The sequence below is a fragment of the Cupressus sempervirens genome, chromosome 6 (assembly GCF_028749045.1).
Source record: "Cupressus sempervirens isolate cs-2001-9-10 chromosome 6, ASM2874904v1, whole genome shotgun sequence".
NCBI classification, from domain to species: domain Eukaryota; kingdom Viridiplantae; phylum Streptophyta; class Pinopsida; order Cupressales; family Cupressaceae; genus Cupressus; species Cupressus sempervirens.
In genome coordinates this window covers 265,269,340-265,283,227 of record NC_143123.1, presented here as the reverse complement: position 1 = coordinate 265,283,227, position 13,888 = coordinate 265,269,340, and the positions used below count along the sequence as shown (strand labels likewise).

Below are 13,888 nucleotides of genomic sequence, written 5' to 3'. Positions count from 1 at the left end.
AATCCAAATGGATTGAAAATGAAAGGAAAAGATCCAACAATTTTTAAGAATATCAAACATAACAAATTTATCTCAAAACTACCCAAAATCTATCTTTGAAACATCTCATTACACCACATCCAAAACAACCTAGATACAATTGTATTTAACATTAAATAAATTATGCTATAGAATTTTACTCTCTATTGGGATCTTTTTGTTATTTAAATCTAACACCAGATTTTGCAAAATCCTTTCGAGCCATATTATGAATAGATCCAGATCCTTTTAAAAATTCACTTTTTTGCCCTAATAACTGGTCCCAAATATATTTAATCTATTTCAAAAAGCCAATTATTTGGCTCCAGGAAAGAAAGTCCAAATTAGTGTGATGTTTATTTCTATTCATTGATTGATCACCTACCTTTTTTGTTACAAATAATGAAATTAAACTTAACCAATTAGAATTCCAAATCCTATTTCTCACTCCTCACACCAAAACAAGACCCTTTGGTGTAGAATGGTTAATACTATTGCACACTTTGTCCACAACTCGAGAGGAAAACCATAACTAGTGTATCAAAAATCAAGTTTGAGGGAAGAATATTTAAATCGTGGAAAAATTCTATAACCATCGGTAAAATTAATTAGGTTAGGAGAAAAGGAAAACAAACAAACATGTGAGTGACAAATGACATCAAACTGTTTGCATTACAAATTATAACAAAAAAAGCCCATCAAAGTCTTGTGAAAACATGCACCTTCACAAATAATATTAGCTATGTAGAACCTATAGAACTTTCCATATGTAAGCGAATACACAAAAACCCTTCCTGCTTCTTTGCAATGTTTAAAACACAAATAGAATGATTGCATCCTTCATCTTTCGAATGAGCAAATGAAAATGCAGACTGAGGAATTGTCTATTGCATGCTTGCAATAAATAATACCTATCGACATTGGTAATAGCTTTGCACATTTTCTTGTAATTCTTATTTGGAAATCTCATTTTTTCCTTACTTTTTTTTGACAAACAACCAATAAAAACATAATTTATTTATTTATTATTAAATAGTTTATAATTATCAAACTACACACAATACATTTAGAAAAATACTCAAATCTCATTCATTTACCTAAAAAATTAATTACATGGAACAGATGCAATAGTTACCTACCTATGAAAGAAACTAATAAAAAAAATAAAATTTAAAATATAATTATCCTACAGTAACTTGAATTTTAATAAGACAAACAATTACAAATTAAACTAATTCTAATAACTTCATTATTATTATAATTTCATAAAATGAAATGTTTATAAATTCTAAACATTATAATAATTCTACATCCGCCGAGTGTATCTAAAACAAAATTTTATAAATTATAATTATAGTGTACAATAATAGACAACTGTGGAGAATATTTCAAGGAAAAAAATTAAAAATATAGAAGCATCCTCGGACGTCGATAATCAAAGAAAAGTGTTCGGTGTATAATTAGTTTTTTCAAAAAAACGATAAAGCGCACGAAGACCTTTAAATTCAGCAGAATCGATCCTCGGACGCCCTAGGCTGTAAATCTAATTTTCGTAGCAGAGGAAGAGTGGGTAAGGCGTAGAGGGTGAGATTGAGATAAAACCAGAGAGGGTTCAAGGCGAAAGGAATGGGGGGTGGTGTGAAGTATTTGGAGCAGCAGAGGACATTGCAGCCGGAGCTTGCAGAATGGTATGCCGCCATGGCAGATCTCTACGACCGCAAACTATGGCATCAACTCACCCTCAAACTGGATCAGTTCTTGGTCCTTCCGGTTCTGCAGGTATGCATTCCATTTCCCTTGAAATTCCCAGACTGTTGTTCTGCAGAGTAACCCTCATTTATTTTACACATAAAGCTAAGTCCTGACAATATAGTGCCAGGTCAGCTTGATTCTTGTCAAGTATACGTGATGAATGTGTGATGTATTTCATCTCTGCCATCTTAAAACAAACATAATCCTCCATATAAAGGGCTTCCTTATTAGAAGTACCCTTATTAGAACTATCGCTAATGAAGAGGATCTCATTATCAGGTAAGTTTTTTCCAAAACCCATTCCTCAAACCACCATCTCAGACACTTTGCAACCCAATTTAGAAAAGAAATCCTCAGCAATAGACACATGTATGCTGCACTTCATTATTTTGCAGCCTGTTTACACACATAACGGATTTGATTAAATTTAATGTTGCAGCATCTCTTACCAAAAAAGTTTTCCTCAAACATCTGACAGAGACCGTGGTACTAGATGACGAGCCTCCACATGACCATTTATTCATTTTGAAGTTTCTGACCATGAAAAACAGAAGCTCTGAAACTGTACCAAGCGATCTTCATGAAATCAGAATTCCTTGTATGAAAACAACGGATAACAAAAATATTTAATAAAGAGCTTCAAGTATCATAAATAACATGCTGCCATAGGAGCTACATGCATGAGGTACATGTGACTAGAGGTGCAATAGCTAGCAATCATTTTCCAAAAGCTTTATTCATGATGCTTTAGAGGACACTACGTTACAAATCTGGAAAATTGGCTGGGGAAGAGAACACGCCTCAGGATGTTATGCCTTAAAAAGTCACTTAAATTCCACTTCTTTGGGTCTAAACTTGTTTTTATCTGAGAAGGGGTATTGGTAAATCCAGCAGTGGCTAAGCAACTTGCAATCGGATTGTGCTCCATATACCAATGTTGAAACGATATTTACTCAAAGTAGGCTCTCACATTGTGAACTACCTCCAAAATATTTTTGAGCTTTCAATTGTCAAGGGAATTTCTTTTTGCATCCTCCTATCTTCAGTTAAGAAGCCCCTTTCACTTCCAAATACTTGCATCACATAGAGAGTGTCAGTTGGAGATCTTCGCAAAGTGCCAACACTTTTGCTTGATTGTTTGTCTCGCTCCCAATGAAAAAAAGATCCCATCTTTAGAATAAAGTTTAGAACAACATACGAATGCACCTGCTTCTGTCAAGCTTAGACTTTCTTTAGATGCCCAGTCAAATTTCAACCTGAAAATTGCCACTTTAGAAGGTTCCTTACATACATTGCTTCATTCATTCTTTTTTGGGAATACCCCTTTAATGGCTGAACTTGAATTTTGTTTTTAACTTAAAGCAACCTCTGAAATAGCTAAGCTCATGTGGTGTTTTATCATATATCAATGGTCTGACACACATTGTTCCGTGCAAAATGGCCGAATCAAGAACTATAGGATTTTTTTAAAGTTAAAATGCAGTTTACATGGGTTCCACATTCAGTTCTCTTTGAATAAGACCCAAAGTTTATGGGAGAAATTTAGAATACCATGTTTACTCTACTTCAAAATCATATGGATGAGTTAATAATTCCATCAAATCTATAATGCTTATACATAACATTGACAATTAAATAGGCTAATGGCATTCAGTATTAGTAAATTCCACAATAAACCGCTATGACTGTTGTGATCCCAGACTGATCACTACTGTAAAACTCATGTTAATGCTAAATATCCCAGATTGATCACTGCTGTAAAATTCGTAGTAATGCTAAAATTCCCAGACTGATCACTGCTGTAAAACTCATGTGATTGCCAAAAAATTAACTGATGATGGTATGATTGGAAATAGTGTAAATAAAATGTTAAAAATCTGGAAGCACTGAATGTTTGGAACAGAAATTGCTGGAAAATTGTAAAAGTGCAACATAATGTGAAAATGGGTTGGAATCTCTTATGCTGTAAAAAATGAATGTAATTCTGCTAGAGAAACTAAAACAGAAAAATGGAATGCTAGAAACCTTTTAGTGCATATATTTTTCACTGTTATATTTTTCTAAAATAGCTGACTTGCTGAATGGCTAATGAATGACAAATTTTCTCTAATAAAAATAAAATTTAAACAGATATAATTCATGAGTATTGCAAAAAGCAAATGAAATATAACCTCAGGCATCAGACAATTTGTAATTTATTTTATTAAAAAAAGAGTCTATGACAATTGAAAGAGTATTGCAACAAAGTTTGTTGCAACTCTCTGTTAACAGTCAATAAACTCTTATAGTATGTTATATAACAATAATAAATATGAAGCTCAATTTTAAGCATTTGAATCAAAATAGTAATAGTGTAATACAACACACAGTGAGCCACTGGCAAACCTAAAATTAAAAATAATAAATCTGACAACTTTGTTGCTGAGTCACAAACCAACATTTGGACCCTCAGATTAGATATGTTGCCTCGGAAATTGATGAACTTTGCCTTTGAAAATCACTAGGTATCCTTTTGAACTGGTGGCATTTCAGCATTTGTGTCTCTCATGAAATCCTTCTGGCATTGTTTTATTCTTTCTGTCTATGTTTTTAATACTTTATGTTTAACTTAACTTTTTGAAAATCTTTCCAGAGATGTCATAAGATGCCCAAAGATTGTGGTGGAGCACCTTTTGCATGTAGGGACACTACTGACAATGTTGTGGGTACTGGAGATCTGTTCTAGGGGGCCAGGGACACGTCTCCCGGCAACCTTGGTGTAAAACTCTTTTTGGTATAAAATGTGAACAAAACCCTAGGGCAGTATACCAAGCATTGCAGTAGGGTCATTGGTTGAGGTTGAATTCTTGACAACAGGAACCTTGTATTGCTCAATCACAATCATCAAGCCTTTGTCCAAGTACTTTATTCCTCTAGATATGACATTCTTATAGCCTCTGCTTCTTTACGATGATTTTTCTGCTTTTGACTCTTTGTTGATTAATTGCATGTGGGCTATGGAAGTCAAGTTACTTTTTCTTTTTTTTTCCCAGATAACAAAAAAATACCAAATGGGTAAAAACCCAAATGTATCCACGCATTACAATGATTAATGTTGAAATATATATATTGAGCATTGTAATTGTTCTTCCCTTTTTTTCTTTCCCCAAAGTCATTTTTATGTTGAGTCATTGAATATTTTTTTATCCTCCCATGTTATCCTGCAATGGAAGATATTTCCGTTGAATGAAATATTTTGATAGTACTGGTCCTATCTTTTCTTGAGTTTTTAAGATTATAGTGAAATTAATATGTCCTTTGACATCAATGTCAATGAAAGGTGTTGTTTTGAAATTAAGATCTCTTCATAGGAAGATATCAAACATGGAATAAATATCTTTGGAAGTGGCAAAGCCCAAGACATAGATGGGCTGCAAGCTGAATTTAAAATGGGGAAATGAGCTCTTGGCTTCTCACATGAAAAAAAAATCTTTAACAATGTCACTCAAAAGTGGTTTTCTGGTTGAATGGACAACTAGTTTGGTTATACCTCTTCACAATAGTGGAGATATTAATAATTCTTCTAACTACTGTACTTTGATGGTCAATCCTATTCTTGTAAATTTTTTTTGTGAGCAATATAGTACGCAGAATCAGCAATGGCGCAAATAAAGAGGGAAAAATAGAAAATGATTATGTTGGCTTTAGACCAAGGCATTTAACCAGCAATCATTGCATCACTCTTAGAACATCATAGAAAGGGTTTGAGACACTCAAGGGGGAGACGCTTTTTGTTGCTTCATTCATTTAAAAAAGTTTAACTTTTTTTTTCTATTAAGTATATAGAATCAACCGAGTACAAAATATTGATATACGGTATCTGAAAAGAAGCTAGCTATCACCTAAAACTGATCATTTCAACCCCATCACTGTCCCTAAAGAATTCAAATCATTTCCCAGAAACCTCAAGTTAAATAAAACTTTCATTTACCTAACATTTTAATAGAAAATAGTTGTTTTTTTTTCACATGGATTGCCCACAACTGAATTAACTATCTTCAAATGAATGGAAATAAAACAATAACAAGAACTGCCTTCACACGAACAAGATCATAACTAACAGTTTACCACTTCTTCAAATGAAATGGAATGTAACTGAATAGCAAAAATAACTACTTCCATTTAAACAATAACATGAACTTGAGAAGAGGGTAACTGTGCTTGATCCATTCTAGTAGATATGAATCTTTAATATCTTCCTGAGAGGGGAGAGCAACATCAGAGGCTTTACATCCCATCCATTGACCATTGGTCTCTATACAACTTCCTTTCCAAAAATGGCCTGACCCTACATGTGAGGTGCAAAAACTGGGCTCGATCTGATTGCAATCCGAGTCTGGTGTTTAGAACCTATATCAATCTTAGTCGGTCAAACACTCTAGACTCCACGCCTAATAGTATGACCTTGCTGACTAGATGTGTACTCCTGGTTCATGTGACTGATGGTCACATGCTAATTGCATAGTGCCACCCATGCAAGCACAGTACTTTGTGCTATTAGATTCACCACCCTTGTGTAAGTGAGTATTTGATTCTTTTGGGTCTCCACGAATCATCACAGGCAACATACTGACCATTTCAAGCAATAACTATTACAATAATAGATAAGACGTCTATTATTAGTTAATGGTTATCTTGTAAATATCTCTAGCTTTAGTTTGCTTTCGTTTTTTGCTTTCTCTGGAATAGAATGTTTCTATTCTTTACGATCGTTTCCTAAGGAAACATCGTCTCTTCCTTTTGTATAAATTGACCTTTCGGTCTCTGTTATTAATAAGCAAGTATTTACCAATTACCTTGTAATATGGTATCAGAGCTAAATACTTAAATTTTTTCGGAAAAATTTATAATTTCTTCTTGAAATTATTTGTTTAAATTTTTCCAAAATTATTTCAGCTAATTTCTCCAAAACCCACCTAGGGTTTTTCTGCTTGGAGAAATTCCCGAATTACGGGTCTGCAAATCGCGTGGAAATCGTGGCCATTTTTTGAAGACTCGCATTTTTGGGGTGAAAATCTGCATGTTTCTGTATCAAATCTTCATGCTCTTAGCCGTCTCAGTCTATCATCGTGCTCTGGGAAGCAGATTCGACCATTTTTCATCAAGAAATCTGAAGTTTTTTCAAGCTTTTTTCAGCTAGGGCCGTTTTTTCCGAAACCCTAATTTTTGGGGTCGAAATTTTTTTTTGTTTACAGATTCTTGGTGGGTTTTTCGAGAGCTCAATTGGGTTGTCGTCCGTTTTTTCTGGGTGCCTCGATTTTCGAGCCAGTGGATTCAGAAAACGACAGCAGATTCTTTTTGGGTTTTTCGAGCTCTCTTTTGGGTTATTCTCTGATTCTTCTGGGTCTTCCGTATTTTTGCCTCGAAGAACGTGCCTTCACAGATTTTCACAAATGTTCATTGAAAAACGTGCCATGGCATCTCTGACAAATATTCTGCTCGAGCATAATTCCAAATTCAATGGTTGCAATTATGGAACCTGGAAGCAGCGCATCATCGCAATCTTCAAATATCGAAACACCGATCAACTTGTTTTGGGTGTTAAGCAGTGTCCGACTTCTCCGGGTCCTGATCAAGATACATGGGATCTGAATAATCGAGAGGCAGTAATGCTTCTCAAACTCTCCGTAGCTGATGACCAGCTTTCTCAGATTCCATCCGGCAAGACAGCAGCCGAAATCTGGACACATCTAAAAGGTCTTCATGAGACTTCCGACAAGAGCAGAGCCTTCTTTCTGAAAAACACTCTGTTTTCTATTGTCATGGATGAGTGCACCTCGCTCCAGGCACACCTGAATCGGATTCAGGAAATCCGTGATCAGTTACTTGCCATTGGTCGCAAGATGGAGGAAGAGGATATTGTGGTAATCACTCTTCGGAGTTTACCAAATTCCTATGAGCATTTTATCGAGACTCTCAACATCACATCTACTGGTGTTGATCTAAAGTTCACTGATCTCTGCACCCTGCTACTTCAGCAAGATCGGTGGAAACAACAGTTCGGTAGCAGCTCCAGTTCCACCTCCACTGAGCAAGCCTTTGCTGCGAAATCCTTTCAGAAGGATAAGGGCAAGTTTCAGCAACCATCTCAGCAGAAGTCTTCTGCTCCAGCATCCGATGGTACCAAAAAGAAGAACATTCAATGCAACTATTGCCACAAGTATGGTCACATGAAGGTTGCATGTCGGAAACGCTTAGCTGCCCAGTCTAAGCAATCAGGTTCGCAACCCAAAGCAAATAGTGCAGAGCACACTGAGCAGGTGGAATCTGCCTTTTACGCCTTCATGGCTAAAAGACTCGCAGATCATGTACAGTCATCTGCCTGGTACATTGATTCAGGTGCCTCTCGACATTTCACTCACCGCAGAGACTGGTTTACTGACTACTAGCCTTATTCAGATTCTGTTATCTTTGGTGGTGCAGAAGAGTACACGGTTGTTGGTAAAGGCAACATTCAAATTCAGTCTATTGGGAGGAAGCTCATATTCCTTGATGTGTACTACGTTCCAGGGATGGAACTAAATCTACTCTCGGTCAGTCAGTTGCTGCGACATTCTCCACACTTGGCAGTCACCTTCAGTTCACATCAGTGCACCATCACTGATCGGGCGACTAAGTCTACTATTGCAGTTGGTCTTGAGGATCATGGCCTTTTCAGACTTACTGATTCTGGTGATTCTCAGGACTTAGCTATGGCTGCTCGGCGATCTTCCATCAGCACACTTTGGCATCAGCGATATGGGCACTTAAATGTGCATTATCTCTCACAACTTGCTCGGGATGAGCTTGTTCTTGGTTTGCCAGAGATTCAAACCCAACACCTTGGAGTTTGTGACGCATGTCAGGCTAGGAAGCAACATCGCACACCTTTCCCCAGTGGCGATTCTTGGCGAGCTTCTCAAGTACTTTAGCTTGTTCATGCTGATATCTGCGGCCCTATGGCCACTCCTTCTGTTCTTGGGTACAGGTATTTTCTGTTGTTTGTAGATGATTTCAGTAGAAAAATGTGGGTGTATTTCCTTAAAAAGAAATCTGATGCATTTATTGTATTTCAGAAGTTTAAACCCTTAGTTGAAAAAGAGTCTGGGAAATCTATTATTACTCTTAGATCAGACAATGGGGGGGAATTTTGTTCTAATGTTTTCTCCAGCTTCTTGGATACACATGGCATCCAACGCTAGTTCACCACACCCCACACGCCACAACAGAACAGTGTAGTTGAACGTCGGAACAGGACAATCACTGAGATGGCTCGTTCCATGCTCAAACACAGACATGTTCCGAAGCGTTTTTGGGCAGAAGTAGTTAACACTGTAGTTTATCTATTGAACCGGTCACCCAGAGTGGCGGTCAAAGGTAAAACTCCGGAAGAGGCCTGGTCAGGTCGCAAGCCCAGAATCAGTCACCTGAAGGTTTTTGGCTCTCTTGCTTTTGTTTGGATCCCTGATGCTTCACGCACCAAGTTGGATGCCAAGAGTCAGAAACTGATGCTTGCTGGATATAGTAGTCTTCACAAAGCCTACCGCCTTATTGATGTTGAGACATCTCGTCTCATATACAGCCGCGATGTAGTCTTTGATGAGCAGCGAGGACCATTCATGCTTGTTTCTCCTGTTCCTGATCCAACAGTCTAGCCTATGCAGGTTCATGATTTGGGAGTTCGGCTTCCATTAGGTCCACCTGATGGGAGGGCTCCAGTAGCTCCTACAGCTCCAGTCCTGCCAGTGATACCTGTACAGCCACCTCCGGCTTCTCCTGCAGGATCACCTCGTTTTGAAGATGCTTCACCTGAGTTTGATCCAGATTCTTCTGATCAGGATCCTGCTGATCAAGCATCTCCTAGTACTACTGTTGGTCATTCTCCTCTCCGGCCTAAGTGGTGGGCTAAGACACTTGCTGATCTTCATGATGATGAGCTCATTGATGGGAGAACTACTCGGAAAAAGAGCAAAACTATAGATTCTGTTAACTTTGCTCTTATGGCCAACATTCACAGTGTGTTTGAACCTCAAACATATTCCGAGGCTAGAGGAATTCCAGAGTGGGAACAGGCCATGCAATTTGAACACCAGAGCCTGCTGAAGAACAACACTTGGGTCCTTTCTGATCTTCCCCCAGGGAAGAAACCCATTAGCTGCAAATGGGTCTACAAAATCAAATACAAATCAGATGGTACTTTGGATAAGTACAAAGCTCGTTTAGTGGCAAAGGGCTTTTCTCAGCGTCAGGGCATTGATTATGAGGAGACCTTTGCTCCTACTGCAAAGATGAGCACCATCAGATTAGTCCTAGCCATGGCAGCACAATTTGGCTGGAAGGTCCATCAGATGGACGTAAAGAGTGCTTTCCTGAATGGTGATCTCCATGAAGAGGTCTACATGACGCAGCCTCCTGGTTTCAAGGTTGCTGGTAAAGACCATCAGGTTCTCAGATTGGTAAAAGCTCTCTATGGTTTGAAGCAGGCCCCTTGGGCATGGTACATCAAGATTGATACGTACCTCAGTGATCAAGGCTTCAAGAGGAGTTCTTCAGACTCAAATCTGTACATCAAGACTACTGACAGTGACATCATCCTTCTGGTTATCTATGTGGATGATCTGATCATCACTGACAGTTCGGCATCTTTGATTCAGGGAATCAAACAACACTTATGCCAGTCTTTTGATATGACTGACCTTGGGCTCATGCATTATTGCTTAGGTGTTGAAGTTTGGCAACAGTCTTCTGGTATATTCATCTCTCAGTCCAAATATGCCAGAGCCTTGTTAGACAAATTCCGAATGCAGGATTGCAAACCTGCATCTACACCTATGGAGAAAGGTCTCAAGTTATCAGCCAAGTCTGATTCTCCTTCCGTTGATGATACTACGTATAGGCAACTAGTAGGCAGCCTCATCTACCTATCTGCTACTAGGCCTGATATCAGCTTCGCAGTCAGCTATATTTCACGCTTTATGACAGCTCCTATGGCTGATCATTGGATGGCAGCAAAGCGTGTGCTTCGTTATGTGAAGGGCACTTCTGATTATGGACTTCTGTATTCTCGAAGTTCTAATCCTAAACTCAGTGGGTTCACAGATTCAGATTGGGCAAGCTCTGTTGATGATAAAAAGTCAACATCTGGATATGTGTTCAGTTTGGGATCCGGTGCAGTCACATGGACCAGCAAGAAGCAGCAGGCAGTTTCTCTCTCTTCTACAGAGGCTGAATATAGAGGGACTGTTAAGGCAGGATGTGAAGTTGTCTGGCTTCGTCGGATGCTTGGGGATATGCAAATGTCACCAGCAGGACCGACTACTCTGTTTGTTGATAACGAAGGCGTTATCAAGTTAGCACGAAATCCAGTCTTCCATGAACGAACCAAGCATGTGGATGTTCATTGTCATTACATACGACAACTGGTTGAAGACGGGACTATAGATCTGCAGTATGTTCCTACCTCAGATCAGACTGCAGACATTCTCACCAAGCCTCTTGGTCTTGATAAGTTTGTCAAATTCAGAGGACAGCTTGGTGTGTTAGATAGATTAACCATTAAGGGAGGGTATTACAATAATAGATAAGACGTCTATTATTAGTTAATGGTTATCTTGTAAATATCTTTAGCTTTAGTTTGCTTTCGTTTTTTGCTTTCTCTGGAATAGAATGTTTCTATTCTTTACGATCGTTTCCTAAGGAAACATCGTCTCTTCCTTTTGTATAAATTGACCTTTCGGTCTCTGTTATTAATAAGCAAGTATTTACCAATTACCTTGTAATAATAACAGTCTAATGACCATAAGGAATACTGACTTTGTTGGCAACTGTAGCATATATGGTTCTTAATGGTCAAGAGCCAAACTAAGGGGAGCTATTTCACGATAGACCTCAGCTATAATAAATGATATTTAAAAACTATTGTTTATAATTTATTCGTTCTGTTTCCTCCCTAGGTTATAAAAAAGGAAACCTCTCAAAAAAGGATTATGATCAAGTATAGAGCTAATGCAGCAACTCAATTCTTAGCTGAAGAACTGATTCCAATTTGAAGCAACGATAATAGAATTGAATGCCATATTTTAGCATAATGCAAGAGTCCAACAAAGTATTGTATGAAAAGATTGACGTTCAATAGCCTTTAGAATGCTGTCCTAATAAGGGAGCTTAAACTGCTATGATTCAGTGTAACAATCTGTACACAAGAAGCGTAACTACTCCTTGAGACCTCGTGGCAAGGAGGAGTTGCCTTCTGCCACCTCCATAAGTATAATATGATATAAGTTGATGCATGGTAAGAATTAAAAATCAAAATTAATATTTATTGAAAGGATTTAAGCCAATACATGGGAAGAATTATAAGTTGCTGCTATGCCAAATTTCAAGGTAGCTGGTAAAACAATTTAGACACTTTCTGATAAAGTTAGTAGCTAGGCTGAGTACCAAAAATGCAGTGAGTTTTGACCAGCAAAATGCTAGGCCCTCAGCACCAAACATATTGATTTCGACCAAAATAGTTGTCAATAAATGCTAGACAAATGCCGATGTTGTTGCTTGCACCAAACTAAGCATCATCACAATGAATAGCTGCTTTATGCCGAAATTAGCCAAAATGCAAGTTCAAAGGTGAATTTGCAGGTTATAGAGTTTAGATGAGCATAGACTTTATTCGTTGATGCCTTTTTGTAGGCCAAACACAAACTAAAGCCACCTCTTAAGAATGAAGATCGTCCTCCAACGTTGCAGATTTGAGTGAAAATGATAAATGCAGTACAAAGGAAGTCAACTTAGGCAAACGAACAATATTTTCCGTCAAATATCTACAAAACAAGCAATAGAAATGCTTTTCCAAAGTATATTTCTGCAATTATCTACTAGCAGTGGAATCATCTGCAATTTTTTTTCTGAATTCTTTAAACATCAACAAATATTGTCACGCAGACTAATTTTTAACAAATTTGAGAAGATTTCTTCAAATGCTTGAAACTAAATTGCAATAATTTGTAAATATTTTAAAGCAATTTGCGAATATCTGCATTGCTATTATTTTGCAACCTTTACACAAGGAGTGCAAATATTATGCAAATTTGACACTGTTTTGCAAATATTTGGAAAATATTAATGAATGACCCAATTTGAGCTAGTGAGTACAAATATATTTCCAATTTGCAAATCTCTACAATTTCTAATCTTCAGGTCCAATCACGAGCAGAACGTCACAGATCCACAATCCTTTAAAATTCATGATTGTACACAAGCCTTGTTCTGAATGAAATGCAACTCACAAACAACACACAAGCCTTGTTCTGAATGAAATGCAACTCACAAACAAATTAGTTGCATTTCCATTAACAAGTGCATGGCTTTGGTACCATAGAGAAATTAGTGAGGATTACTAGGTATAATGGAAACATCAAAGAGAGCAAATTACAAGAGTGATAAGGGGAGTGAATTAACGAGACAAGTGAAGGAGGTACACATAGGAGAAACATCTCAACCACTCTTGTTACTACCTTGCCACATAAGCACATAGAGTCCTCTACAAATTTTTCGGTTAAGTTCAAACTATTGATTTTGTAGGAATCTGATTACTTTGAGTAAATATATGTGAAAGATGCTTTTTCTGTTTCTGACCTAGACATTTTGGATATGCAGGGTGGCGATACACTTATTCAGCTATATCACAATTTTATTACAGAATTTGAAGCAAAGATAAATCCGCTCAAGCTTGCACACTTTGCTGTCATAGTTTCACGTCAGTACACAGAAAAGGAGGCTGCTATTAACTTTTTGGAGGGAGTAATTGAGAAGCTTCGTGCCACAAGGCAGATGAGGATTGAGGAACCTATCATATATGTTAGAATGCAAATAGCTGCATTAAAACTTGAGCAAGGTGAACAGAAAGAATGCAAGCAGTTGCTAGATGATGGCAAAAGCACTCTAGATAGTATGACAGATATAGATCCTACTGTTTATGCAAGCTACCATTGGGTCTCATCGCAATATTATAAATCAAGACAAGAGTTTGCAGAGTTTTACAAAAGTGCACTTCTTTATTTAGCTTATACGACTGTAGAGTCTCTTTCAGAACCATTTAAGCTGG

The 13,888-nt window shown here is 37.5% G+C and overlaps 1 protein-coding gene across 1 annotated transcript; it reads left to right on the top strand.

Annotated features, from left to right (window-relative positions):
- Positions 1 to 1,443: 1,443 nt before the first annotated feature.
- On the top strand, positions 1,444 to 13,888 carry LOC149552252 (26S proteasome non-ATPase regulatory subunit 13 homolog B-like; the record flags this gene model as incomplete). The annotated part of the gene is given in 2 exon segments (XM_089787777.1): positions 1,444 to 1,797; positions 13,441 to 13,888. Coding segments are annotated over 2 exon segments (601 nt in total), but the record flags the coding sequence as incomplete, so codon positions are not given.